The sequence below is a fragment of the Manis pentadactyla genome, chromosome 14 (assembly GCF_030020395.1).
Source record: "Manis pentadactyla isolate mManPen7 chromosome 14, mManPen7.hap1, whole genome shotgun sequence".
Taxonomy (NCBI): domain Eukaryota; kingdom Metazoa; phylum Chordata; class Mammalia; order Pholidota; family Manidae; genus Manis; species Manis pentadactyla.
In genome coordinates this window covers 5,595,765-5,622,790 of record NC_080032.1, presented here as the reverse complement: position 1 = coordinate 5,622,790, position 27,026 = coordinate 5,595,765, and the positions used below count along the sequence as shown (strand labels likewise).

Here is a 27,026-nt window from a genome sequence, read left to right as displayed (position 1 = left end):
GCACACACCTCCTCCCACCATGCCCTGCAAACCCAGAGGCGTGGGCCTACTGGGCCTCGGCAGGACGGTCCTTCACGTGATGAAGAGCCTGGGGTCACGCCTCCCCTGGCAGGTGGACAGGCCATGGCCGGGTGTGGGTGCAGGACAGAGCAGTGCTGAGTCACAGCACCGCCGGGGCAGGCTGAGGCCCGGACCCCTCTGGGGGCGAGGGGCAGGCAGCTCTCGTGGAGGGGCAGGAGCTCGATCCTGCCGATCCTCACGCTGTGGCTGGGCACTTCCCAGCCAGGGCCTCAGGCTGGGGGCGAGGGTCGCATCTGCAGGAAGACGGGGGCCTGTCAGTGCACTGGGGGCAGGGGTCACTCTGACTTGCTGGTCCTGTGTGCGGGGCTGCCCTCAGCCTCTGGGGTCCCAACCCCTCCCCGCACAGGAGAACGTCTGAGTGGCCTCTCCAGCCATTCATTCTAGGTGCAGCTCTCTCACCAGGACCAAACTACTTCCCTGAGGGTGGGTCTTGCCCGTCCCCAACTCATCCTTTCCTGGCAGCATAGGGCTCACTGTGGAGCAGGAAGGGGGTCTGGCGAGTGAGGGCTTTGGCCTGTCATCTCTGCTTCCCTCCGAGGAAGCGGGCCTGGTGACGGGGAGCCCGTCAGGTCCAAACCTTCTCCAGCCCAGTAAGCTGATAAACTGCCTTCTCTCCTTGGAGACCCTCCAGCTTAGCCCAGCTTGGGTAGTGACACCTCAGGGGACCTTGACCCTGGGCTCCCTTTCCCTGTGGAGGGAGGGCCAAGGAGGAGCTGTTAGAGAGGTCAGGGGCAGGGGTACCTCTGTGCCAGGTGTGGGGGCATGCCCGTCGGAGCTGTGGCTGGCGTTGTAGGCATCCAGGGTGAAGAGCACCCGAGCATGCAGAGGCCCGAGAGGTGGCAGCGCAGTATTCCACTACTGTGTGCCCTCCCAGGCTCAGAGCTGTCACCCAATATCTGACTTGAATAGAGGCTTGAGAGGGTCATTCCTGGGGGAAGGGGCAGTATGACATGAGGGGAGGCTGGGCCTGCCAGGGCTGAACAAGGACCAGGGCTGGGAGCCCAGGGGGCAGGGGGGTGGAGGGAGGGCCTTCCTTGCACGTGCTCAAGTATCTGTGCCTGAGGCTGCAGGAAGTGGAACTGCTTTCAGCCAGGGGTCCGGAGCGGGCTCTGGGTTTGGGCTGTGCCCTGGCAGCCTCCGGTACCCAGGAATTCAGGGAGGCCTGTGAGGGGCTGTAATGGAGCTTGTCAAGAGCCGTGAGCACACCTGCTGCTTCTCCAGTGTCCCCTCTTTGAGAAGGGCCCCCTCCCTGCCTGCTGGCCAGCCCTGAGTGCCCTGAGCCCCAGCCACCGCTCCAGCACCAGGCACTGCCCCACGGTCCTCACCCACACCGATGCCCTGTCACCTGGACAGCTGCATGCAGGAGCCTCTCTGGTCTGGGGACACTGGGCACACCCAGGGCAGATGACGCACTCCTCCCTTGGACCCTGGCTGGCTCCCAACTCAGAGCTCTTACTGTGACCTCCTGTTGCCAGCCCTTCACCTCAGCGGCAGCCACCTGGCCTCCTTCCTGCCCCTCAGACAGGCCAGAGGCACGTCCCTACCACAGGGCCTTTGTACTGGCCCTCCTCTTCCCTCACCACCTTCTCACTTTAACCCCTCACCCGTCACCTGTCGGGAGGCCAATTGTGCCCACCTTTGCAGACCTGTAGCCCTCACCCCCAGCACCCCATACCCTCCTGGTGTGGAGCTCTGTGCCTTCCCTCACCACATTTATTGGCTGCCTTTGGTCTGACCCCACCCTCCCCGCTGCCTAAACTTGGGCTCCGGCTTCATCTGCTCTGTCAGCAGTGCCACCCACCCCAGGAGCCAGGCCCAAAGCCCCTGACCAGTAAGCAACACGCTGGGTGGCAGAGCCCCCGACTCCTCCCCTCAGCCTCTCACTGGCCTCAGCCAGCTGCACACCACAGCCCAGACCTCCTCTCTACGTGCACACCACATATGGCCACACACAGACATGCGTGTGCATGCACATGCCCCCACATACCTGCACCCACAGGCACATACCTAGGCCAGCAGTCCTGCAAAGAGACACATACACTGACCTGTGTGCACGCAGCCAGACGCACGTGTGCACAATGGACACCACATGGCTGCAGCGTGCACTGGCACGGGGCGGCCCTGACCTTCTGTCAGTTCCCAGGCACACTGTGGTTTGTCCTTTCCCCCGCAGGAGCACATGGTCGTCCTCTGCCTGGGGACACTTTCCCTCACCCACTCCCCAGTGACACCCAGACAGACCCAGCAGTGCTGTGGGGGTGGGGTGGGATCCTGGGTGTCAGGCTGTGAGGGCCTGTGAGCAGTTACTAGCCCAGGGAACAATGTGGTTATCTGGCCACTGGCCCTCTGCCTCTGGACCGGGAAGTCCAATAAAGCCCAATTAGAGAGAGAGGCGGGAGGTGACAGGAGCCTCCAGGGAAGGCAGAGAAGCCCAGCCTCAGAGTGGGTGGGACTGTCCTGAGGTCCCCTTCAGACCTCAGCCTTGACTGCCCCTCAGGCCTCCTTCCTGCATCTATGGACAGCCCCACAGAGCTGCAGGGAGAATTCTGTGTGAGACTTTCTGCATGTTTGCTTCTGGTGACCTAAGAGGGTACCTCTTAACACCTTGTGTGTGTGACTTGGTGCTGTCCTGCACTGATGGCAAACGGCTCCCAGACTTGGCCTGACGCACATGCTCACCACCCAGCCACGTTTCCCCTCCACTCCGGCAGTGCTCTGGCTGCACTGGTCACGGACCGCATGGCCAGCCCCAGACTGCCCACCTGCCACCCCCATCCTGCTCCCCTGGTTCTCAGAAGCCCAGCCCTCAGCCTTGGGGTCATGGAGCACGTTCGTCACAAAGCACAAGGAACAAGGACAGGGCAGCTTCAGACCAAAGGCTGGGTGGGTGAGAGTCACCCTGCCCCCCCCCCCCCATGAGCATCGGCACTGGGTTGGGGGCCACTAGGGCAGGCGTCCAGGCCCCAGGATGGCCCGTGCAGGCCAGAGTGGCTCTCCACTGGTGGGGGAGCCAGGACCGGGCCTGGGCCTTCCTCTTTGCCTTACGCTATGTGGCCTCCCTGGATGAGTTCTTTAGGGTGGTAAAATACACATCACATTAAGCTGACCATTTTGACCATTTAGCCATCACCACCATCCATCTCCAGAACTTTTCATCTTCCACAACTGCAGCACCATCTCCACTGAACACTAACTCCCTTCTTCCAGCCCCTGATAACAACCATTCTCTTCTGTGTCTCTGTGAACTTGATGACTCTGGGGACCTCATACACATAGAATCATATAACATTCATCCTTTAATGATTGGCATTTTTCACTTAGCATAACATCCTCAAGGTTCATCCATGCTATAACCTGTGTCAGGATTCCCTTTTTAGGGCTGGATAATATTCCCTTGTGTGTATCTATCACCGTTTGCTTAGCGGTGAATTAACAGGCAATTCACTGTTAATTGCCTTCTGCTGCTTAGCTGTGACTAGCACTGCTGTAACACAGGTGTTCAAAAGCCTCTTCAAGACCCTGATTCCAGTTCTTTTGAGTATATATATCCAGAAGTAGAATTGCTGGTAGTTCTATTTTTAACTTTCTGAGGAACTGCCATGCTATTTTCCATAGCAGTTGCACGGACAGTGTATTATATCCCCACCAGCGACACACAGGGGTTCCAGTTTCTCCACATCCTCGCCAACACTCATTATTTTCTGTTCTGTTTTGTTTTAATATAGGTGTGAGGTGGTATCTTACTGTAGTTTTGATTTGCATTGCTCTAATGATGAGTAATGTTGACCATCTTTTCATGCGCTTATTAGCCATTCATGTATCTTCTTTCTAGAAATGTCCATTGAAGTCACTTGCCCAGTTTTGAATCAGGTTGTTTGGTTTTTTTTTTGTTGTTGAGCTTTAGGAGTTCTCTATGTATTCTAGATACTAATCCCTTATCAGACATGTGATTTGCAAGTATTTTCTCCCATTCTGTGGGGTGCCTTTTTACCTGTTGACATTGTCTTTTGATGCACAAAATTTTTTAATTTTCAGAAAATTTTGTCTGTGCTTTTGGTGTCATATATTCAAGAAATCACTGCCAAATCCAGTGTCCTGTAGCTTTTGGCCTATGCTTTCATCTAAGAGTTTTATAGTTTTGACTTACATGTAAGTCTTTGATCCATGTTAACTGAAATTTTGTATATGGTGTTTTGGAAGGTGCTTGCTGCTTTTAATAAAACCCCAGCCTGGTGGGAGAGACCAGAGACAGGGCACCACAGTGGAAAGGTGCAGGCAGCAGGAGGGACAGGGTGCCCTGTTGGGGGGTGCGGCAACCATGTGTGAGCTGGCCTGTGAAGAACAGGCCAAGTCCTGGTGCAGGAGCATGGCGAGGGGCTCCCCTGACCCGCAGCAGCCTGGGGTGATGAAGCGAACCCTCCAGAGAACAGCCCATGCTGGGCCTAGTGGGCTTCCCAGGCCCAAGAGGCAAGGAGTGGGATCTGGGTTTGGGAAGGACCTATGTGCCAGGGCGAACATGCAGGGCACTGTGAACAACCGCCAACATCTCCATCTGCTCAAGTATAGCTTTGCAGGAAGCAGGGAACTGGCCTGCATGACACTAGGCCATGTCACCTGCCTGAATAAGACCGTGTTCCAAGTGTGGAGTCACAGCAGAGCACCCCAAGGCATGGAGACTAGTGCCCAGGGGCCTGCCTGTCTCGGGTGGCATGAACAGTGGGAGGAACCTGGAATCTGCCTTCCTGGGTGACCTTTGTCTCTGTCACTGACAAGCTGAGGGAGAAGTGCCCACTTGGGGCCTGGGTATGCCTCACATTTTAAAGCACAAGATTTGGGGAAAAAGTGATGACAATGTGGAGCAGCCCTGCCTGGTGGGCAGTGCCTTCAGGGAGGAGGGCATTCGCACTCCTGCAGGAGAGATGTGGGGCAGGGGGGCCCTGGGCGGCAGTGGGGGTGGAACAGGATCCCAGCAGGGTGGCTGAGGACTTCAGGGCTGTCCAGTCATCAGCAGGAGCCCCGGAGCGACCACTGGGTTCCTGCCGCACACACTCTAAGGCACAGAGAGGCAGGTCCCAAATGGGACTGAGACAGGGGCCTTGTTAACGAATGCCGTGATCCTTGTTTACAAACCTTTCTTATGCCAAAAGTTCATTGAAGAAAACTTAGGGAACATGTAAAACACAAGAGAAAATTCCAACCAAGAACTCATTGTTGCTCCAACTCATTCTCAGACCTCTGCTCACAGGGCGCATGCATAGATGTGTGTGAGCACGTGTGCACCTGCACTGTTACGTACCTGTTGTCCTGTAGCATGTGCCCCATGAGCACACCCCACTCCCCGCCCTTGCCCGGGGCCCAGGGTCATCTCAGGGATTTCGCTCTGAGCAGAATTTCCCTCCTTTTCGGGACTGTGCTGACCCACCTGGTCCTTCACTCACCGCCCTTCTCAGCAGTGATTTCCAGGGTATGTCCTAGTGCAGCCCTCATCCCCGGACTACGGGTCGGCGAGGCGCAGAAGTTCCTCAGCCTGATTCTTTCCCTCCCTCCCTCTCTGCATGGCGCTGCTCCGGGCCTGGTGGGGAGGCCGCACGAGCAGCACGGTGCTTGGTCCTGAGGAGGCAGAACCAAGGAGCCCGGGGTGCTTGTGGTGAAGGGGACGGTGGGGTGCTGGCTGCCGCTGGCTGGTACCAGGCCTTGCAGGAGATGCTTTACTTTCCGCAGACACTCATGACAGATGAGGGGTGGGCTCTGAGGCATCAAGTCACGTCCCCAGGCCACGCAGCTGGGATGAGGATCATGGCCCTGAGAGCACTGGGGGTACATGGGGGTTCCACCAAGGGAGAGAGGCAGTGAGAGGTGCCTACGGTGCCCTGGCTGCAAGAGCAGGTGGCCCAGGGAGAGAATGGGGCACGGGGGCCACTTCCAAGCACTCCTGGGACTAGCAGGCAGGGAGGCCAGCTAGAAAAATGGACTGGTGGGGAGACAGGACAATGCCATTGGCTTTGGGGTCTTTTGGCCTCAGGTACTTCCTATCTGGGGCCTGCCATAGGGGAAGTGGAAATGTTAGAGGAATAAACACTGGCCGCGGCAGAATGGGGAGGCTGTGCGGGGGCAGCCAGGTAGAACAGGTCAGAGGCGGGAGACAAGAGGTGTGTGTAGATGGTATGGGGGCCCTGGGCAGAGCCTAAGCTTTGGAGCTGCACTGGTTGGGAGGGCAGCTGCCCACAGGCATTATGGGTCAACAGGTGGCAGGGGAGTGTGGGGCACTGAGGCCCTGCCCCGGGTGTGAGCACAGCTATTCTTACTGACCATCAGAGTGGGGGCGGGAACGTGGAAGACTTGGCCTGAGGCCCCTGCCTGGCCTGGGATCGATGCCTGATGCCCGTGGACCCGCTCTGGCAGGTCCTGACCCCCACACCTGGCCACCGCCCAGGCCCCCATCCTCCCCTGCCAGCCCCTGCTCCCCCGACTCGGCCAGCCAGCCCCAGCCCCTTGCCACCTCACCCACGGTAGTGAGGCCGTCGCACGGCGCTCCCATGCCTGGCCAGCCTCCTCCTCTCCTCCTGGTGAGCCTCCCACCCTGGGAAAGAGCAGGAGGGACCCAGCTCCTGCAGGAGGCAGGAAGAGTGGGGGCAACCAGCTTCCCAGCCAGGAAACCCACCGTGAACCAGGGGAGGCTGAGCCCCCCTGAGGCTGCAGCGTGTGAGAAAAGCCCCGGGAGGGGTGGGGTGCATCCCAGTGGGATTGCCCATCCAGTCAACCACCACCAGCCCGGGAAACTGAAGCTCTGGGCAGGTGAGGTCGGCGGGTCCACTGGGCAGGGATGGGTGGCAGGACCCCAGCTGCGCTCTCCCCTTCTGAAGACCCTCTGGCCAAGGTCCTGGATAGCGCTGGACACTCTTCCCTCCATCACCTGACTTCAGGCTGACCGCCAGCCAGGAGGGACGGGGAGCGGCAAGCCAGACGTGCTTGTTTTGCTGTGGTTTGGGCATGAAGTCTGCGGGGCTCCACGGAAGGGAGGGGGATTGATTCATTGTTCCCCAGGCCGCTTCCGCCGCTCCCTTTCTCACCCAGCCTGCGGTGGGAGGAGGCTCACACTGTTCTCTGTGTTGGCAGGTGAAGGGCGGATGCCTGTGGCAGGGGGGCCACAGGGAGCCCCCACGGCACCGGCACTGGTGGCTGGCCCTCCAGCCGCGCTTAGCAGCATCGCCACAGCAACCAGCGGCCAGACGGCAGCAGCCTAGGCGGACACGAGAGGACGGCTCCCCACCGTAGGGAGGATAGGGAATGACTGCAGCCAATCAGGCCCCGTGGTGGCCCTGGGAGGTGGAGTGTCACTAAAGGGGAGGCTCAGCCGCCTCCCAGAGCACGCGAGCACCATGCGAGCGGGAGAAGAGGTACTCGGGCGGGGGCTGCAGTGTGGCACGGCCTCATCCCCCCGCCTGCACTGAGCACTTTGAGGGCAGCTGGGCTCCGTCTGCTGCGCGCACCGGCCCACATCTCAGCATCCCCAGATCAGAGGCGGCAGGAGAGGTGCTCCGTCCCACGCTCCACGTTTGGGCCCGCCGCTGCCGGACCATGGGATGTCGGCAAAGCTCAGAGGAGAAAGAGGCGGCGCGGCGGTCCCGGAGAATTGACCGCCACCTGCGCTCAGAAAGCCAGCGGCAGCGCCGCGAGATCAAACTGCTCCTGCTGGGCACCAGCAACTCGGGCAAGAGCACCATTGTCAAGCAGATGAAGATCATCCACAGCGGCGGCTTCAACCTGGAGGCCTGCAAGGAGTACAAGCCCCTCATCATCTACAACGCCATCGATTCTCTGACCCGAATCATTCGTGCCCTGGCTGCCCTCAAGATCGACTTCCACAACCCCGACCGGGCTTACGACGCCGTGCAGCTCTTCGCGCTGACGGGCCCAGCCGAGAGCAAGGGCGAGATCACGCCGGAGCTGCTGGGCGTCATGCGGCGGCTGTGGGCCGACCCCGGGGCGCAGGCCTGCTTTGGGCGCTCCAGCGAGTACCACCTGGAGGACAACGCCGCCTACTACCTGAATGACCTGGAGCGCATCGCTGCGCCTGACTACATCCCCACGGTCGAGGACATCCTGCGCTCCCGGGACATGACCACGGGCATCGTGGAGAACAAGTTCACCTTCAAGGAGCTCACCTTCAAGATGGTGGATGTGGGTGGGCAGAGGTCAGAGCGCAAAAAGTGGATCCACTGCTTCGAGGGTGTCACGGCCATCATCTTCTGCGTGGAGCTCAGCGGCTATGACCTGAAGCTCTACGAGGACAACCAGACGGTGAGTGTGCTGGCTGTCCTTCTGCTGCCCCTGCCACCATGCTTCTGGGGGCAGGTGGGTCAGGAGTGTATCGCAAGGCAGGGAGGAGACGCTGCAGTGAGATGGGGGGCCAGGGTGGCTCCTGCGAGTTCTCTAGGAGCAGTGCGGATGCTCTCTTGGCTGTGGCCACCCTCACCCTGCTGCGGACAGCACTGCCCTCCTGGAGCGGGCAGGCCTCAGGTGCCCAGGCAGCTCCCGCCTCGGTGCCATGAGCACACCACACCCCAGATGTGCCCAGGGCATGGAGGGCCAGCCCTCTGCTGAATGGGACCTGCTCCTCGGCCCCAGAGCATGTGGCTTGGATCCCAGAAAAGGGGCCATTGGCCACCGGGGGGTCAGGTAAGGCTTGCTGGGGAGGGGAAGGGGGAATTGGGCGCCACAAGAGGCTGTGCTGCCACCAGCTGTGTGGGGAGGTGACCTGGAGGCCAGGAGGGAGGATGGCAGCTGTGCAGGACCAGAGGGGACAAGGCCCAGGCCAGGCATCCAGTTGTTGGTCCACGTGGCAGTTCAGTAAGTACACAAAGTTCCTACCCATCCTGCGCCTTGGCAACCACAGCCACAGTTCCAGACCCCATCGGATCCTGAGAGTCTGGTTGCCACAGGGTTAAGAACCATTTTTGAGATTTAATCCCCAGAGGCTGGGCAGGTTGGGGGGATTCTTTCAGGCCCTCAGCCCCAGGCTCAGAACACCATGTGGGGAAAGGGACTCAGACACCTGGTTGGGAAGAGACCATGGAGGTGGTGCAGGGCAGGGAGGTGCCGAGGGGCAACCTGGATCCCATGCCAAGCTGGTGAGGGGCTGCAGGGAAGCTGCTGGGCTGTGGGAGTAGAAGGGCCAGGCTCCTGGCATGGAGAGGGTGGGCAGCACACCAAAGCCCGACCAGGGCAGAAGGCCCAGTGGGCAAAGCACTACAGTCTCCCTGGATGCCCAGCAGTGGAGGCCAGGCAGCCCCACAAGGGGTGGGTGTGGCCAGGGCTGCTTCCCACAGCAGAGACTGTGTGCCAGGCAGGAGTACTGGGTAAATCTGCCCTTAAGAGGCCTTTGATCCCTGGGGTGGGAGGCCTGCAGACAAATGGGGTCCGCAAGGAGCTGTAAGGGGTACGAGGCTGTGGGTGCCAGGCGCTCAGGGTAGTGGGCTGGTAACAATGCTCGTGAGGGGACCCATCATGCTGCAAAAGGAGCGCAGCCTCTGGGCCCCGTGGGACCCGGGCCGCAGCACGGAAGGGGCCCGCCCACTTCTCCATCTGGGCTCTTTAAGGCACCTGACGACTTGATTCTTTGGCTTCAGCCAGGAGTCCAGGCTGTCATCTCCAGACAGACGTGGTGAACTCCCTCGGCGCCCGGCCAGGCTCCCAGGCTGTCCATCGGCAGACTCTGCCCACTAAGCCCAGGCCCATAGGTGCGCCAGGACACAGGAGGCAGGGTGCCTGGGCCCTGAGCTGGTGCCATGTTTCATGCAGGGATGTGGCCTTCACCTCTGCTCCCTGGACCAGTCGACCAGGAGACGCCCAAGGGTCCCCAAGGGCCAGGCCTTCGGCTCCCCGAGTCCTGCACTCTGCCTGGCCCATCCCTGCCGCCTCACTGCCTCCCTCCTCTGCTCTGGGCTTCCTGGGCTTGTTTCATTCCCATGTGCCATGCTCTCTCCAGCCTCAAGTGTGTGACTGCCCTGTGCCCTGCCCGAGCCCTGCACCCACACACACCCCGCCATTGCAGACTTCAGCTCATGGCGGGTCCCTGCTTGTATGCAGACGAGTGGCCACCTGCCTGGGCTGGATGACTGGCTGGACGGGCAGCCCACAGGGAGCTCCCATCTCTAGCCTTCTCCTGGCCCCAGCCCTGTGGGGGTCAGGGAGGGCAGCCCTGGGTGGGGCTGGCGACCACTGGCCTGGCTGTGGGGTTCTCTATGAGGCCCACACTTGCCTCTGAGAGGCAGCCGGGCTCTGGGGCCATTCAGGGCGTTTCCTAAAGGGAGGGGCTGGCAGCCAGGCCTTCGCCCCCAGCACCACTGGCACGCTGGTCTCAGCAGGCCTGGGGAGGTGGTGGCTCACCAGAAAAGGAAATTCTTGTTGAGAAACTCAAGCAAGGCTGGAAATTCACTGGATTCCAAATGGTTCTGACCTTTCATGCTCTACCAGCAATATCTGGGGTTGGAAAACAAACAGGCTGCTGAGGAAAGACAATACCCTCGGTGATTCCTGCAGCCGGCTGGCCGCGGAGCAGGCCGGCCGCCCGGGGAAGAGCCTGCCTCTCCTGGCACCCGCAGGCAGCCCCTGTCACCACTGCTGTTCGTGCCCCTGCCCTCCTTCCTCCTGGCCAGGGCAGGTGCTGGGGGCTGGACAGGGCTGCTACCGCTGCCTCCTCCTATGGGAGGGCCCTGAACCGGGCCCAGCAAAGGCCATGCTGAGTTTTGCCAGAACCAGAGGATCTTGGGAGCCCAGGGCCAGGCTCTGGCCACAGCTCCTCGGAGGTCTTCTCGCCAGCTCAGCTCCTGAGGCCTTGTCTTTCTTCCCTGTGGCAGAGCTGGCAGAGCCCCCCGCCCCCACACCTGGCTAAGGCACCACAGCACCCCCCCAACCTGCCCGCTAGCATATGCGTCAGCACGTTGCCAAGGGTAACGTCGGGATCTCTGGGCTCCTGGGCATGAAGGGCTGCGGAGGGCTGCAGCAAGCACAGGGCAGCACTGGGCAGGGGAGGCAGGTTCTGGGGCGTCTGTGGACCATGTCAACAAGCAGATACAAGGAGCCACACCCAGCCTTGACAGTGATTTCCCAGCCTTGTCCTGGGAGGATTTAATGGGTCCTCTGCCTGCCTGGGCCCCCGCCCCCCCATGCAGTTCTGGAAGGCACCAGGGTGGGCCTCCACAGTCCCTACAGGCAGCAAAGGAGGCCGGAGTATGGCCCAGCAATGTTACTGACCAACCGGTGGGTGGCAGCCGTGCCTACTGTCCCTATCATGGATGGGGGGACAGATGGGGATGCCCAGGCTTAGGACAGGTCATGGACCAGGCTGGGCCCAGGGCCAGGCCCATAGCTCCCGGCAGCTGTGGGGCCTCCCTGACCGATGCCTGCTGTGTGGGCCAGGCCAGGCCACTCTACCCCACCCTGCTCCGTGTGGGACCCCCACTACCTGGCAGCTTGGCCCGCCTCTTCCACCTGTCCTGTGGCCTCTTCCAGGACTAAAGAATGGCTGCCTCCCCTGACCCGTGATAGCCCCAGGAGGGAAGTTCAGGAAAGCAGGGGAGATGGGGTTGGGGGCCCGGCGCTCACCGCCCGGCCTCTGCCGCCGTGGATCTGCTGGTGGATCTGCAGCCATGTACAGGTGGAGTGACCCCTCAGAAGGAATGGACTAAAAGGCCTGGCTGTAAAGCCTCAAAGTGTTCTCACGTGAAAATCCACGGGGAGCTCACTTGCTCCCCATTTTCCGGCAGAGCCCTTGGTGTTCCCAGCCCTGTGGCGGATCAGGTGTGCACCTGCTGTGTGCCTGCTCTGCAGGTACAAGGCCCAGGCTGAGGGCTGGACGCCAGGGTAAGTCTGACTATCCTGACGGCGGCACAGAGAGCTCAGGGAGGGGGCGCTGTCACACAGCACCGTCACAGCATCATTTCCACAGACCGGCATGCTGCTGAGGACACCTACCCCCTCCCTCAGGACCTGGCAGGCGGCAGCCCCCTGGGGTATCCCCCCTTCCCCTTTAATGCAGAACCAGCTGTGGCCACGGCATGGCTCACATGGGAAACCTGGCATCCCCGCCGCTTACCCAACAGAGAGCTGTGTCGACATGTGTCAAAGGAGGATCCCTAAGGGGACAGGTGGGACACAAGGACATGCCCTTTAGGAGGTCAGGTTCTGCAAGTGGCAGGTAGTACGCCACCAGACTCCAGACTTTGGGGGGTCACCTCTGCCCAGCACCAGCCAATGGTACCTCCTCATACTGGGACCCTTATCTCCCAGGGGGACTTTCCCCAGCCCTGGACGGGACTCAGCCGCCATCACACCATGAGGGCAGGCCCTCAGTCCCTCATGCACCCACCCTGCAGTGCATGTGCTGAGGGATGGGCTGGCACACAGTGGTGCTCAGCAGACATCTGCGGACTGGTTGGGGTGGGGACAGGTTCAGGAAGAGCCGGAGTTCAGGGCCCTGGCTTCTGGGTATGCCGCCTCTGGGGCACCCAGCCCTTCCCTGACAGGGGCGTGTGCATTGCACCCCCAAGCAGGAAGCTGCTCAAGGCTGTCCTACAGGCAATGTGTACCCTCACCCTACCGCTGTGCTTTGTCATTCAGCCTGGAATGGCGTTGTGTCACGAAATGGCCTGTGAGGGTAATGCGCGGCGTTGCAGTAAGACAGGCTCAACTACTGGTGAGAGACCTGGTGATGTTTGTAGGAGGGAGGTGGTTACAGGTGGGAGACAGCCAAATGAGGATGATACCCCAGCTTAGCTTTGGAAGGGACCTTGTGTACCCTTTAGTGTCCTTAACCAGCCAGCTTTGCAGATAAGAAAACTGAGGCCCAGAGATCATCCATTGCGTGTCCCAGGGGTGAGTCTGGCACTCAGGGAGGGACCTGGCGTTGTTCCCCCAGGGGACTCTGGAGTCTCCATGCCCTGTGGGGACAGGGGTGCTCCAGGGAGTGTCTCAGGGAGTGGACTGGTTTCCCCCCTTAGGGCTGGGAGCCATCCACAGAGAGTCAGTGGGGGGAACTGCCATGGCACTGGCCTCCCTGCAGGGAGGGTGGAGCACCGGCAGCCGGGCTCAGCAGACTTCAGTGGCCGTAAGCATTGGACCCTGCCGCATCCATGGCAGGACCACAGGGAGCCCAGGCAGAGCCTGCTTCCTGCTCCTGACCAGGTCAAGGACATAGATCCAGGAGTGGTGCCATGGGGACTTGGGACAGTGCCAGAGAGGCATGCCATCAACCTGCTCGGAAGCCACCAGCCTTCTCCCCCAGGGGCTGGTCTCCCTGAGCAGCTTTTTCTGATCTTGCAGTTTGCAGCCTCCACAAATCATGGTGACCTTGGGACAGCAGAGACCTCCTGGACTAGAGCCAGGAGGAGGGGCCTGGCTGGCGGAGGGGCTGGGTTCCCTTGGAGTGGACGGCCCCAGGCACAGATCCGAGGGGTTCTGCAGAGACAAATGCAGCAAGAGGGTCAGGCTCTTGGCAGGGCCATACCAGCACCTCCGGCATCAGATCCAGGTGGGCACAGGGCTCAGCTGGCCTGCACTCTCCCCAGCGGAGCCCCCGTCTCAGCTTGGGCCAGCTCTTTCTCTCTGGGCCCATTATCCCTGGCCGGCATTGTAGAAGCACAGCCAGCTGCAGGGGGATGGCCCTGTACTCACAGCTGGCTCACCCATGGCCCAGAGGCACTGCCAGCACTTCTGAACAGTCCCCCCAGCTCCGTGTGGGCTCCTGGGGCCCCGGCCCCACCCAGGGCTCCTGGCTCCCTTGCCCAGCCTTTGTCTGAGCCCTGACAAGGCTAAGGCTGGCTGGTTCTCACTTTGGTGGACCCTGGGTCTGAGCCTGTGGCCCACACTCAGTGACTGGCCAGTGGTGGTGGATATCTGCTCCCCTGCCAGGCCCTGGGCTTCACGTCAGTCCCATGCTTCACATGCTTGCTGCAGCCTGTGATGGGCAGGGGTGAGGTGGAGGGAGGGTGGAGAAGGTAGCAGCCAGCAGCCATCCCTCCCCTGCAGGACAGCCTGGCATCTATTTGCCACCCTTAGCACTTGCCAGCTGACAAAATTTCAGTTCCTTGGGCTCACACCTCCTTCCTTCTCCCAGGGAGACACTCACCACTGAGGCCACTATTGATTGCAGCTCCCTCTCTTCCTCCCTCCCTGTCCCACTGGAGCTGCTAAGGGCTCCCCTGCCTGCCTTTGTGCCTAGCTCTTGCCCTTCCACCTGTGGGAGAGGCACGGGGTCCCAGGTTAGCAGCACCAGAGCCTCCCTCTCTGTGCACCAGTCCACTGCAGGGCTGGAGCTAGCTGCTACCAGCTTACAAATACCAGTCTTTCAATTTCTAGAAACTGTGAGTTGTTTGGCATCATATTGGTAGCCTAAAATCAACCAGGTGAGAATAATTACACCATGGAAATAACTACATCATGGAAGATGATACAAATCAGCCCCTCTCCCAGCCGGTTGTTGAACATTCACCAACCTGCTACAGCCAGTGACCCCCAAACCCTGGCCAGAGGGGCCTGCCTCGGTGAGGCTCACTTACTGGTGAATTACAGGATTCACTGTCCACATCTGCTTGAAGAGCCAGGCAGTGTCCCTGCTTCTCAGCTTCCTCTGTGACTTCTCAGAGATTCCCTCTCTGGCCCTGTGACTGCATGTGTTATTTCTGGCCACGTTCATCTCGGTTGAGGATGGTCATTTGCTAGAATGGCTCCGTGTTCGTCCTGCGCACCCCCACCCACCCAACCCAAGTCTCCTCAGGCAGATTTACAAGAAATCTTCCAGGCAAGGAAGCAGACTCAGAGCTGGGTGGTTCTGCGTTCTCCCTGTCGGCATGTTAGCCGACTCTCGTGAGACCGTCTGTGAAGCTGGGGCCCATCCTGTGTTGTCTCCGTCAGAGAGAACTAGCCCTGGCACGCTCAGGAAGCACTCCATATGCACCTAGTGTGCACCTAGCTCGCTCTCTAAGGACAGAGATGATCCGTGTGCCCCTTCCTCCTCTGCGGTCAGGTGGGGATGGCACTGAGCAATCCATGGAGGGCCTACTTCTACCGGCCCTGCGCCCTCTGTGACTGGCCTTGAGGCCCCCCTGTGAAGCAGGAGGCCAGAGACCAACTTGCAGGAGAGAAGAGGGCTGACAGCAGAAGCAGGGCTTAGGAAAATTGGGGTGACGGTGGGGGTGGTAATCTGGACCTTGCAGATCTACCCTAGGCCACAGGGCTGGAAGGGGGCAGCCAGCAAAGGCAGGGTGGAGGGGCTGTTTGGGGACCACGGTGTGCTAGGACACCAGGAGCCCTGCACAGGGGACAAGGGCCTAGGTGCCATGTCCAATTCCCAGCACGGTCCCAGGTGGGCTTCACGGCCTGCACACTCTGGGATGGCAGAGGTAGGGTTCGCCAGGGCTTCTGCAACTCCCGTGACTGCATGCTACCCCCTGCCACACAACCTGCTCTCAACAATGCGTCCCTGACTGGCAGACCGTCTCCATTCCGCCCATCCAGGAGCTTCAGGGCAGAGAACTTCCCAGCCTGCACCCTGCTCAGCCGTCCCAGCCAGCAGGGTAATTAATTTCCTGAGCGCATTAGCTCTGCTCCTTACGCACACATCAGAACAGCTCTGGGTTTTAAGACGCAGGTTATTGTTTTAAGGGATTTCTTTAATCCAAGAACTGAAAAACAACTTCTCCACTTATGAAGAACAGACTCCAGGGAGGAGTCTGGGAGCCCTGGGGCCCAGCTGACTTGAGGACCCTTGGCAACCAGCATAGACTGGGATGGGGGTCTGACACTAGGGGAGTTCCATAACCAGCCCTGAACAAAACAGAAATGCTTCTGTGCTGACCAGGATGCAAGGGAGGGGGCCTCTTCACCCATCTGTAGGCCCCCAACCAAGGCCCCACTGGTTCTGACCATCTGGAGTTTCTAGGGAGATTCAACCCTGGGCACCTGAGGGTCACAGCTGGGATGAGCAAAAGGTGTCCCTGCTCGTTGCATGTGGCTCCCAACAGGACACATGTCCTCAGGCCCAAAGAACAACCCAGACTGGCCCCAGAGCCAGGCTGCAGCTCACCCTCGTCCTGTCTGATCACCCCCCTGGTTGGCATCTCTGTGGCTCCTGCACTTTCTGTAATTTCATTAAAACCGAGTCAGTCGGAGGCCTGAGCACACCCCGAGGTTCCCACTCAGGCCGGCCCCAGGCCACAGCCCTGCAAACCTTCTCTGGCCTTCGGTGACACTGGGAAGGCTGACAGCGTCCTGACCAAGGAGCCTCCAGGCCAGCGTGGCCCAGCCAGGGGAGTGGCCCTGGGCAAGTCCTTCCCCTCAGGGCTGCACAGCCTCCCTCCAGCAGTGACGGTGGAGCGGGGTGGAGGTGGGGTGGTCTGAAAAATTTGTGACCTCCTCAACATTCCCCAGAAGCCACCATCTCTGGCTCCTGTGTCCCAGGTTCCAGAAAACCAATTCTGTAGCTAATTACCATCTGGGAAAGAAAACACTCTGGAACAACTGACCCAGGCTACCTGTAGTTCTTGGGCAGCTTCCCACCCCTGGCTCAGCAGGAAAGATGCTAAGGGCAGACATCTGCTCCTCTGTGGCCCTGTGGTGCCTGCTGGGCTCCCAGGCCCGCCCCCTCCGGCTTCTCTCCCAGCCTTGTCTGCTGAGGACGGGGCCCTGGGTGGTGAGAGGGAGCAGTGCCTGGCCAGATGTGGCCCCTGGCCCTGCACAGCCTCAGCTTGGCCAAGCTGGTCCTGTCTTGGCCTCCTTGTCAGTAAAGCAGGACAGGCCCGTGGCTCAAGGGCAGGGCATGGTTTTCATGATGTCTCCCACCTGGGCCTGTGCTTGGTGCCTGACGCCCCAGCGCTCTCAGGTTGGGGCCCTGATAAAGGGGAGCACCGTGCATTGGAGCTGAGACCTTGGGTGGCTGGACAGGTCAGCGAGCCTCTCCCAGCCCCAGGGCCTCCCCTGTGGCCTGGCTGACGCTGCCTGCTTCAGGTGGCTGGGAGGGCTGTGTGGGAGTCGGCCCAGGCCTTCAGGAAACACAGTACCCTCCCGCCGTCTCACTTTCCTCTCCTGAGACAGCTACAGGCTCCCCCTGGACAAGCAAGTGGGCTGAGCCTGCACATGGCACGAAACCCCCCAAGGCCAAGGCCAGCCCACCACAGAGGAGACCAGGCCGAGCCAGGGCCCAACCGTGCACAGTGCCTCTGGGTTATCTGTTCCCCAGGGAGCCTGTTGGTGGCCATCCTGCACCCCCACCCAAGTGCTGCATAGGCCTCCCTGGGGTACCCATAAGGACGTGGCAGCACAGGACGGGAGCAACCCTGGGCGGGCCTGTCACCATCTCCTCTAACACCCAGAGCTAGCAGGCCAGCCTTTTGCAGTCCCACGGATCAGAGGACATGGCATAGGAGTCTCAGAGCCAAGAAGCTGGGGCTCTACCAGGCCCAGCACGGGACATGCTCCTCCCTGGGACGTCCCAGCCCCCCAGCTGCAGTGGTGTGGGGCCCAGTGAGGATAGGAGAGCCCTTCTGGACAGCAGGGGACCCATGGGGGCTGGGGACCAGACTGTTCCCCAGAGCTGTCCACTGTGTGGCTCCAGCCTGGACTCAGACCACAGCCACCACCAGCCTGGCCTCTGGCACGCCCTTCCCCTGAACACTGTCCCTGCGTCTGCCCAGTGCCCTGTCTGCAGGTACAGCTGCTGTGGCCAGTGGCCTCCTGGCCTGGGCATCACCCTGAGCCATCCTGTGCCTCCACACACCCCCTGCCTATCCGGGAGAACGGGCTGGCACAGCCCCAGGGGTGACACGTGGGGACCGGTGGAGGTGGGGTGAGGTGTTTGGGGTCCCCCCCATGAGGCAGTGACTGTCCCCCTAGTGAGGGTGGGGCAGGTATCTCAGTGGGGAGCCTCTGCCTGTAGACAAGGTGGGCTTCAGGAATGCTTACCCTTTACAAATGTGCCTGGACATCACTGGCCCTTCCCAGCTCATCTCATTTCCCTGCCTCATTTGTAAACGGGGCCGAGAGGCTCCGCCTGCGCTGGCCAGGGTGAACGCCCAGAGAGCGCATCAGCTGCTGAGGACCCAGTGGTGTGGGGTGTGTCAACAACAGAACAGGTCCCAGGCAGGAAGCAGCTGCCTGCTGCTGCCTCGGGCACATGCAGCCATGCCCAGGCTCAAGGCCCCCGTGTGGCAGCGCCCAGATCTGTGAGGGGCCCCAGGGGCTGCAGAATTCCCTAAACACGCCCGGATCGTGTGGCTGCTTCAGCGTATGCATGGACGTCCCTCCTGGAAGAGGCTCTTTGCTTTAATCATTTTCTCCACAGATCCGAGACTGGGAAACTACACTTGCCTAGCACCCCCTGCTCTGCACGGGTGAAGAAGCCAGGGTTAGGGCAGTAATGACCCAAGTACGTTTGTAAAGGTTAAGCATTCCTGAAATCCACCTTGTCTACAGGCAGAAGTTCCCTGCTGAGAGACCTGCCCTGTGCTGTGCTCTCGGTCCTGCGGGAACCCATGGGCCTCCTGGCCTTTTCCCCCAGGCTTTGCTCCTGGACGTGTGGCCGGGACTGCACTGCGGAGCGCGAAGCTGCACCAGGCTGAGCAGTGTCAGGCTAGGGGTGGGGATCTTCTGGAGCTAAAAGTAGGAGGGGCTTTTGCGCCCTGGTTTCCTCCCATAATGACAGTGATGGTCTGTAAGCCCCCTGCTAGGCCTGTATCTGTGCTGCCACGTCCAGTCTGCACGCACCTGTGTCCTGCTGTTTGCTAATTTCCCATCAGTGACTGACAGCAGGGGGACTTGGGTCAAGCCAGCAAGATTTAACATAAAAACAAATAGGAAACAGTTCTCATTTCAGCTGAAGCAAAAAAGGAGTGGGGCTTTGGAAGAGGCCTTGTGCACGGCAGGACGAGGAGGATGGAGGGCGGGCCTAGGCAAGAGCGTGCAACGGGCAGGACCCCAGCCTGGCTTCATCCTAAATTGCCACCTGTCAGGAGGCCCATGAGCCCCTTCCCTCTCTGGACTGGGTGTGAAATCAGGGAGCAGGACATAGGAGCCCCTGGGAATTTGCCGCCCCAGAACTGACAGTCGTTGAGTGTACCTAGGTCAACCCCTCAAGTTACAGGGCACCTACCACCCACGTCACATCCCTCTACTTGTGGGAGTGAGAAGAGTCCTTCTAGCTCTCAGACCTTGCACATCACTGATTCTGGGGTTCAGGGAGCACAGGAAAGGAAGCAATACAGTGATGCGTGTTTGGGCTGCTGGTGTCCTGGCTGGCTCACGCGACTCCTGGAGACAGCCCCGGTCCAGTGGGCACAGCCGCCAGCCGGAACACAAGGAAGTGCTGTGCGTGCAGGCTGCCTCCAGCTCTTGCTGGGGCCTTGGGGTGGGTACCAGCCTGGCTGTGGCCCCAGGGTCACTGTGGGACCCCCGAGCTGCCCAGCTCCAGGCCCCCATGCGCATCTCCCAGCTCCTGAGGAGTTGGGGCAGTACACGAAGCACAGGGGCTCAGCTCAAAGTGGCTCTTGGCCATGGCCAGCCACTGAATGGGTGAGCGGTGGGTTGCCCTTGCTTGTATCAAGGCACCCAGGTTCTCAGCCTAGTGCCCAACACTGTGGGGGAGATGTGGGACCTGAGCCACAGCCTCCCTCTCTGGGGGCGACGTCCAGGTGGGAAGGGGAGGGAGGGCCAAGGAAGGAGGTTGGGCCCCCAGGTGCTGCCATGGGGCCCTGCCTGCATGCAGCTTTCTAAGCCCCCTGGCCCTGCAGGGGCTGGTCCCCACCACATAGATGAGGAAATTCAGGCTCCAACAGCAAGTTGTCCGGGTCGCATAGCCAGTCCCTCTGCCACCTTCTAAGGAGGACCCTCAGCTGTCCCCTGGAGGGCTGGGGGTGCCACCCTTGCTGTTACATCAGGTCACCCTAATTCCCTCTGTATGCCGGAGGAAACCAAGGGCCAGCAAACAGGACGGCCTGAGGAGGGTCAGTGGGGCACCAGGCCCCGAGGCGAGGTGGCCCAATACTGAACTAGAGCTGAGACAGGAAGTAGCTCTCGGCTGTTACCCGCAGGTTCAGAACGCGGTTCAGGCTATTAGGGCCTGAGTTACAGCTTTATTGGCAGCCCGTTATCTTGTTTAAACAGCCCGTGCTGTTTGAAGCGACAGGCCTGGCCGGTGCCGTTACTATGAGCGCTGCAGTTGTCACTGGATGCGGGGGCGGAGGGGACAGGCGAGCGGTGACTGACTGCTGGACGCCTCAGAACACTCTCTCCCCCAGCCCCCCACCCCATATGTTGCCAGCTGATGCCTGCAGGACTGAGCCCTCTAAAGTGGGCCTCCTGCCCCCGCCTCCCTGCCTGGGCATGCAGCAAGCACCCCCAGGGCAGGCATGGGCTGGGAGAAGAGGGGGTGACAAGGAGGGCCAGGCAGTGGCCCTTTACCAGCTGCCTCTCGTTCATCTGAGTTGCTCATCTTTCTGTGGCCACTCGTTCATTAATCTCCACCCCGGCTGGGCAAGTTTCGTGGCCTCGGGGCTGTTGTCTGCAGGGGCAGGAACACACCAGAGGAATTGGTCGTGGGGCCTCTACACAAAACAGGCCTCACGGGGCTGATACAGGAAAATAAAACCCGAGGCTTCAACCACCAAGACAGGATCAGGCATTTCTGATTGTTTCAAAGCGGGAAGAGCACCTGCTTATGAAACGCATTCCAGTCCATTTTGCCAGATCAGTCTAGCAAAAGACAGCACAGAGGTGAGAAGGGACAGGGCCAGCTGCCAGTGGAAGGCCAGTGCAGTGCTAGGCCTGCTGCGGGGCAGGGAGGCCCAGCCCTGCCATCCTGAGGGCCCAGCCACATGTCAGGCATCCTGGGAGTAGCTGGGGAGGCTTGGGGTAGTGTGAGTCCCGTGGGTGCCTCCCCGTCCCCCACATCGGGCCATCCCTGGGTGCTCAGGGCAGGTGCACCTGTGCCTCCTCTCACCCCAGCTCCAAACATGCAGCTGCCACACCGAATGCCCACAGCGAGCCACCTATCCCTGCTGCAGCGTGCCATCACCGCACCTTGGGCAGACTGCCCTGGCTGGGTGCTGGAGAGAGCAGTGCCCCCTGACAGGGTACTGCACTCACAGGCAGACCGGAGTGGTAACAGGGACGTCAGACACCGTTCGGGTCATGGCAGGCGTACTTCAGTTAGAGGAGGTCAGGGAAGGCCTGGGGGTGGGGTGACCCTTCCTTGGGTACCCAGCATGGCAGAGGTGCTGAAGTCAGGAGAGGGGAGAGGGGAGGTGGGAGAGGGAGCCGGATGCAAGGGGCGGCTTGGATTATTCAGTGATGGAGCCACTGGGGGGCTTTGCCCAGGGGACTGGAGTGGCCTGGGTGGCTGTGGTGGGGTGACAGGGGGCCATGAGAGCAGAAGCAGGGAGCCGGTCCCGCAGAGATGAAGGTGCTGGCAGTGGGAAGGAGTGGTGTGGACAGGTTCCCGGCATGCCGGGAGGTCCTGCTGATGGGATGGGATGCAGGCAGAGCCCACCCGACACCGCCCCCTCTGCGTGGTGTGGTGCTGGGCTGTCGGTGGCACTCGTGTCCACCCCTGGGGGACTGAGTTGATAGGCCAGGACTGCTCCTTGTTCCCCTCTCCCCCCCAAGGCGGGAGTGTGCTCTGCACTCAGTAGGAGCTTAAGGTGTATCCCAGTCACCAAGGCACGGCCTGGGGTCCAGGGAAGAGGTGCTGGGAGGGCAGCCCGGGGAGCTGGGCTTGCACCGCAGTGCTGCCCCCAGACAGTGGCACTCGGTGGGCAGGGACACCAGACCTCCAGCCTCATTACTGCCTGGTGACCACATTTCTACTGTGACTCATTCCATGATAGCCCAAAATAACTGCCATCTCCTGGCCAGGAGGACCGAGTCTCGGGTAACGTGAAGTTCAAGGAGAACCGAGGCAGCCCCACAGTGGACCCAGCAGCAGAGCAGGGGCCCTCACACAGCTGGCCCCCCCGACCGCCCCATGCAGGGCTGCTAGGGGATCAGCTGCTACCCTCTTCAGACTTCCCCAAACATGTCACCCAGGCAGCCCGAAAGCTGAAGTAAGCCAGGGAGAAAAGGGGTCAGATGGAAGAGGGGTGCACACTGAGTGGGGTGGGCATCTGACCAAGGTTCAGAGAGCAGGGGTCCCCAGAGCCTGTGCTGGGGAGGCCTGTGGCTTAAGTCTGGGGACAGGAGAACAGGGTGGAGTAGGAAGATGCCTAGTGGCTGGGTGTGGGGGTGCCAGGGAGGGGCAGTCCCCAGTGGCTGACTGGGGGAGGGGACGGCCGGCAAGAGGGGTATGGGGCCATAAGCAGCTGTCCCTGTGAGTGGGCAGGGCTGTGCCTGTCTGTCTCAGCCTGGGCATCCCGGGGGCCGAGGGCCCAGGCTTGGGGTGAAGGTGCAGCTGACTGGGACCTGAGTAACTGTGGGGACCAGGGGCTGCCCTGAGAGAGAATGCCACATCCCCAGAGGCCCTGAGTGCCCTGGGAGAGAGGCCAGGCAGCAGCATGCCCCAGCTCCCCTCCACTGCCCTGACGCTGGCCCAGGCACCACTCCCGTGCTGTCCCTGCAGACCGGCTCCCAGGCATTCAGGCCCATTGATTCATTAGCCTCATTAATCCAATTCTCCAGTCCAGCAAGGCAGCGCTAGGTTTGCAGGAGGAAGAAGTGGGGAGTGCTAACCAGGTTGGTCTGGAAGTGACCCCGGCCATCCAGCTCTGTCCCCAAACACCTCCCCGTTTCCTGAGGCCAGTAGCAGTCAGCTGGTGACCCCAGGCGCAGAGGGTGGCTCTGGCTGCCTGGGCCCCTCCTTGGGCTGGGGGCGGTGGGCTGGGAGAGGGGCTCAAGTCACGCCAGGTAAGCCCTCTGAGCCCCAGTTTGCACATCTATAAGATGGGAATATTGGGAGGAGCCCCTTACAGCCAGTTCTCTGAGATGAACAAAGCTGGACATCTGGGTATCATGGAAATGGAAGTGATGCACCAAAGCCAGCGGGGGCGGGGGGGCAGCTGTCAGGGCCCACATGGCCACAGGGTGACCAGGGCAAGATCCCATCCCATGCTCCTTAAGTACCAACGACAGCATCCCACCTCCCCTCCTACTGGGAGGCCCACCCACCCAGGGTGCTCCAGCCAGGGGTGGGTACCGGAGGGACCTCTCCTCTTCCCTGTCCCTTGGAGAGTGGGGTCCCCTCAGATCCCAGAGGCCCTCCCTTCCTAACAAATAGACAGTAATGCACGACTCTAACACTTGTCTGGCTGGCCAGCCGGGTTCAGGCCCACGTGCCCCTGTGGAGGGGCCAACCCGAGCATTGGCCGCGTTCTGTGCTGCTGTATGAGGCTCTGAGGGTGGCGGCTTCCTCCCGAGTTGTCATGGAAACATCGGTGCATCTGCTGAGCATCTGGGTACTAAGCTCAGCAGAAGGAGGGGAGCAGGTGCCCTGGGTGGCAGCTGCAGCCAGTCTCGGCAGCTCAGCACCGGGAAGGCTCCGGGGGCTGCCATAGTCCTGAGCCCAGCAAGCAGAGGGCGGCTTGGAGGCCTCCTCACCCACCGACCCCCTGTGGGCAGCTGGACCTTGGCCACTTCTGCCCTCTTGTCCACACAGGGTTATGGCGATTCCATCCAGGCCTAGGTGAGCAGAGCGCACGGCCCTGCCCTCCAGGTGATACTTCCAGTCAGAATGCCTACTGCGCAGCGCGGGCTGGGGGTGGACAAACTTGGACTCTGGCAGGTGATAGCCACACGCTGGACTGCCTGGGGAGGTCCGAGCACCTCGGTGCAGCCCTGCAGGCATGAGCAGAGCTGCCTCAGGCCTGCTGCCCCTGCTCTTGTGCTGGGTCCCTGCCGAGAAGGGGCTGCCATGCTGTGTGGCTCTTGTCAGTCTGCCCACCCCTGTCTCCTGCCATGGCCCCCCATACGCACCATAAATCCCTTAAGGACAGGGGAGTGTGTACACTAGCTATTCCCTCAGGCTCAGAAGCAGAGCAGCAGAGCCAGAGAGAGGCTGCCGTGCATGGCTGTCCATCTGCCAGTCAGGGTGTGGCCACAAATCTCTGGGCGTAGGCCAGGCAAAGGAGGCGAGCACGCGCTCTGTCCAGCAGGAGAAAGAAGCCCAAAAAAGTCTCAGGCACATCCCTGTGGGGTGTGGTGGGGCCCAGAGATGGAGAGGGGGCTATGGGAGGAAGCTCTTCAGAGCGGGTGAATGGCCAGGGTCCACGAAGGCCTGTGTCGGCCAGCTGCCGGGCCACAGCGCCCCCTGCGGCCGTGACTGTCCTGGGGGGAGAACAAAGTCCCCTAACGCTGGCTGAACAGCATCTTGTGCCCAGATGAGGCCCTGCTGGACCCAGCTTCCTTCTTACCCCAGACCCTACCCGGACCCCCTCTCATGCTGCCCCCCGCTGTCCCAGTCCGGCCTGTCCGGCCTCTCTTGGGGATGGCCCCCTGACTCGCCCGGGGCACAGCAGGAGGAGCCTCCATCCCAGTCCGTGGCCCTTGCTCTGCTGCGTGCCCCCTTCACTCCGTTCCAGGAGAGCCTTCCCTGCACTCTTCAGCCTGAAGGTACACGCAGGCCACGGCCTTGTACCCCAAGCTCCCCCGGGACAAGCTAGCACCCAGAAGGGAAATGAACTCCAGCAGACTAAGGACCCTTACCGGACTGGCTAGGGAAGCACAAGTCTTCCAGCCACCGGGCAGCCTGCGGTCTGTGCCCAGCCTGGCCTCTTCCCAGGGCCAGGGTGCCCCAAGTGCAGCCCCTGCCTGCCTCCTGCAACCACACAGCAGAGCCACCCGGGCACCCTGAGGCCACCCTAGACTTCTCTGCAGCTTGGCATGAAGAGGAATACCCCTCTATCCCACCAAGGACCTGCCCCCACTTCCTTGGAGACAAATGATCAGCTCTTCCCTGAGTGACCAATGCCATCCCTGGAGTGGTTTTACTGTGGAGGTACACCCTGTCTTCACACTGCTGCACAGCTGCAGAGGAAGCTAACACAGGCCCCCCCGTGCACCGACCAGGACCTCGGGGCATGGGTGTGGGGATGGGGCCTCCCAGCCTCTCCCTGCAGGAGAAATCTGGGGATGCCCAAGCCCAGATGACTCCCCCTCAGCAGAGCTCAGGGTGGGCCAGGAAGGGCTCAGTAGTCTCCTGCCACCCACCAGGCCTAGAGCACTGGGCTCTGGGCCTTACCTGCCTTTGCTGGCAGGGGAGAAGAGCAGTCGGTGTGCACTGAGAATGGGCACCAGACTGCCCACTGGGACGTGCCACTCACTAGGCTAGCAGTACCCTGCGCCCCTTGAGCCCACACCTAGGCAGCCTGAGCCTTCTGCCACGGAGGAAGCCCCGAGGGGCCATGAGGTTTGGCTGTTACTTTGTGAAGGGTGCTGGCTTGACATCTAGCCCTGTGTGAAGTCCCCTCCTAGGGCCCTCCAGCCAGGGCACTGCCTGAGTCCCAACCTCAGGGCCCTTGGAGCCTGGCACTCGGCTGTGGGACAGGCGGCCTTGGGGCTGGCCCCCTGCAGTGACTGGAGCTCATCACTTCCTGGCTCAGCCTTCCAGCCCCACTGCAATGGGAAAAGCTGAATTCATGGCTTCCGTGAACAAACACTCATGGCTTTTCTACAAGGGGCAGATTTGGGCTTTCCAGACTACAACAGAACTGAGAATTTGTCATGGAAATGAGTAAACTGGGTCCCAAGGGCAGAACAGAGCCTCCTGGGGCCCTGAGCAGCTGAGCCAGCACCCCCTGCTGTGTCCTGTGCACCGTCCCCCAGCCAGTGCCCCCGCAGCTCTGGGCCTCCGGGCCTCCGCTGGTCTTGACCTCAAGGCCTACCTCCCCCTTCCCTCTCCCGTGCAGGGCCCTGTCCCTCTACTCAGGGTCATGCCCTGATGGTTGCCAGCACTCGCAGCCTGGGCACGGCAACTGAGCTGTCCCTGTATGTCACACTTCACCCTCAGCCACCTTGCAAGAAGGAATTCCCCCAAGGCTCCGAACTGGTAAGAGCTGGTGGCTGGCAGAGCAGGGGTTCTGCTCCTTGTCAGCCACTGCACGGCCGCAGCGCTGCCTTCTGCCCTTCGTCCCGCTCGGGACAGGCTCGTTGAGAGCAGGGCTGTCCACTCGCCTGCCTCCCTCAGGCCTAGAACGGCGTCTCAGAGGGGCACCTGGGGAGGTCTGCCAGGGAGACAAGGCAAGGGTGAGGGACGCAGGGGCCCAGCTGAGTAGGGAGTCTGGGGCACTGGAGGCTGGGGTCTCCAGGTCACCTGGGCCCTGAGTTCAGCCTGCTGCTGAGAAGAGCGGAGACCTTGGCATGACCTGCACTTCATGTGGGGTCTAAGGCCAGGGATCCCAGCGGACCCTGACTGGGCCCTTGGGGTGGGGACCTGGCAGAGTGAGTGGTCGGGACAGAGCCTTGCCCACCACACCCCATGTCACGGGCTCTGCTTCCTCCTCAGAGTGATCCCCACCCAGGGAGAACTGCCCACCCCTCGGGATGGGCCACCCCGTGTGCAGAGGAGCGGGGTGGTGGCTCATTCAGCATGTTTGCGTTTCCATGTGGCTGCCCCAAACTGGTGTGGATTTGGCGAGTAAGGCGGTGCCAGTCCCACCACCTCTGGGGTGTGCATCCACGTGAGATCCAGGAGGGCACTGGGAACAGGGTGGCAGCTGGGAGCTGGTATGGAAACTGAGGCGACCTGGAGTGTGGCCCGTCCTCCTGGAGACTCCTGGGGCCCTGAAGGGCGCGAGCAGCAGCGTGTCCATGGGGAGGTGGGAGGCCAGGGAGCCTGCCCCTTCCTGGGATGGAGCTGGGGGCCCCTGTGCAATAATAAGGCTGCAAGATGGGCTGCAGGCCTGTGTCAGACTGGGTGCACCTGGCAGGTACCCCCAGTGGGCCTACAGCTCCATCCCCTGCAGCCACAC

The 27,026-nt window shown here is 61.1% G+C and overlaps 2 protein-coding genes across 2 annotated transcripts in view; one reads left to right on the top strand and one right to left on the bottom strand.

The window, feature by feature from the left end:
• The window catches only part of RSPH14 (radial spoke head 14 homolog), a 70,462-nt gene that overhangs the window by 22,879 nt on the left and 20,557 nt on the right, over nucleotides 1-27,026 (bottom strand). The gene's annotated exons all lie outside the window — the stretch shown is intronic.
• The window catches only part of GNAZ (G protein subunit alpha z), a 47,252-nt gene that overhangs the window by 12,866 nt on the left and 7,360 nt on the right, over nucleotides 1-27,026 (top strand). Inside the window, exon 2 of the mRNA XM_057491596.1 lies at nucleotides 7,198-8,382. Coding sequence (XP_057347579.1) covers nucleotides 7,660-8,382 — 723 coding nt within the window. The 5' untranslated portion in view covers nucleotides 7,198-7,659. The remainder of the gene's footprint in view (nucleotides 1-7,197; nucleotides 8,383-27,026) is intronic.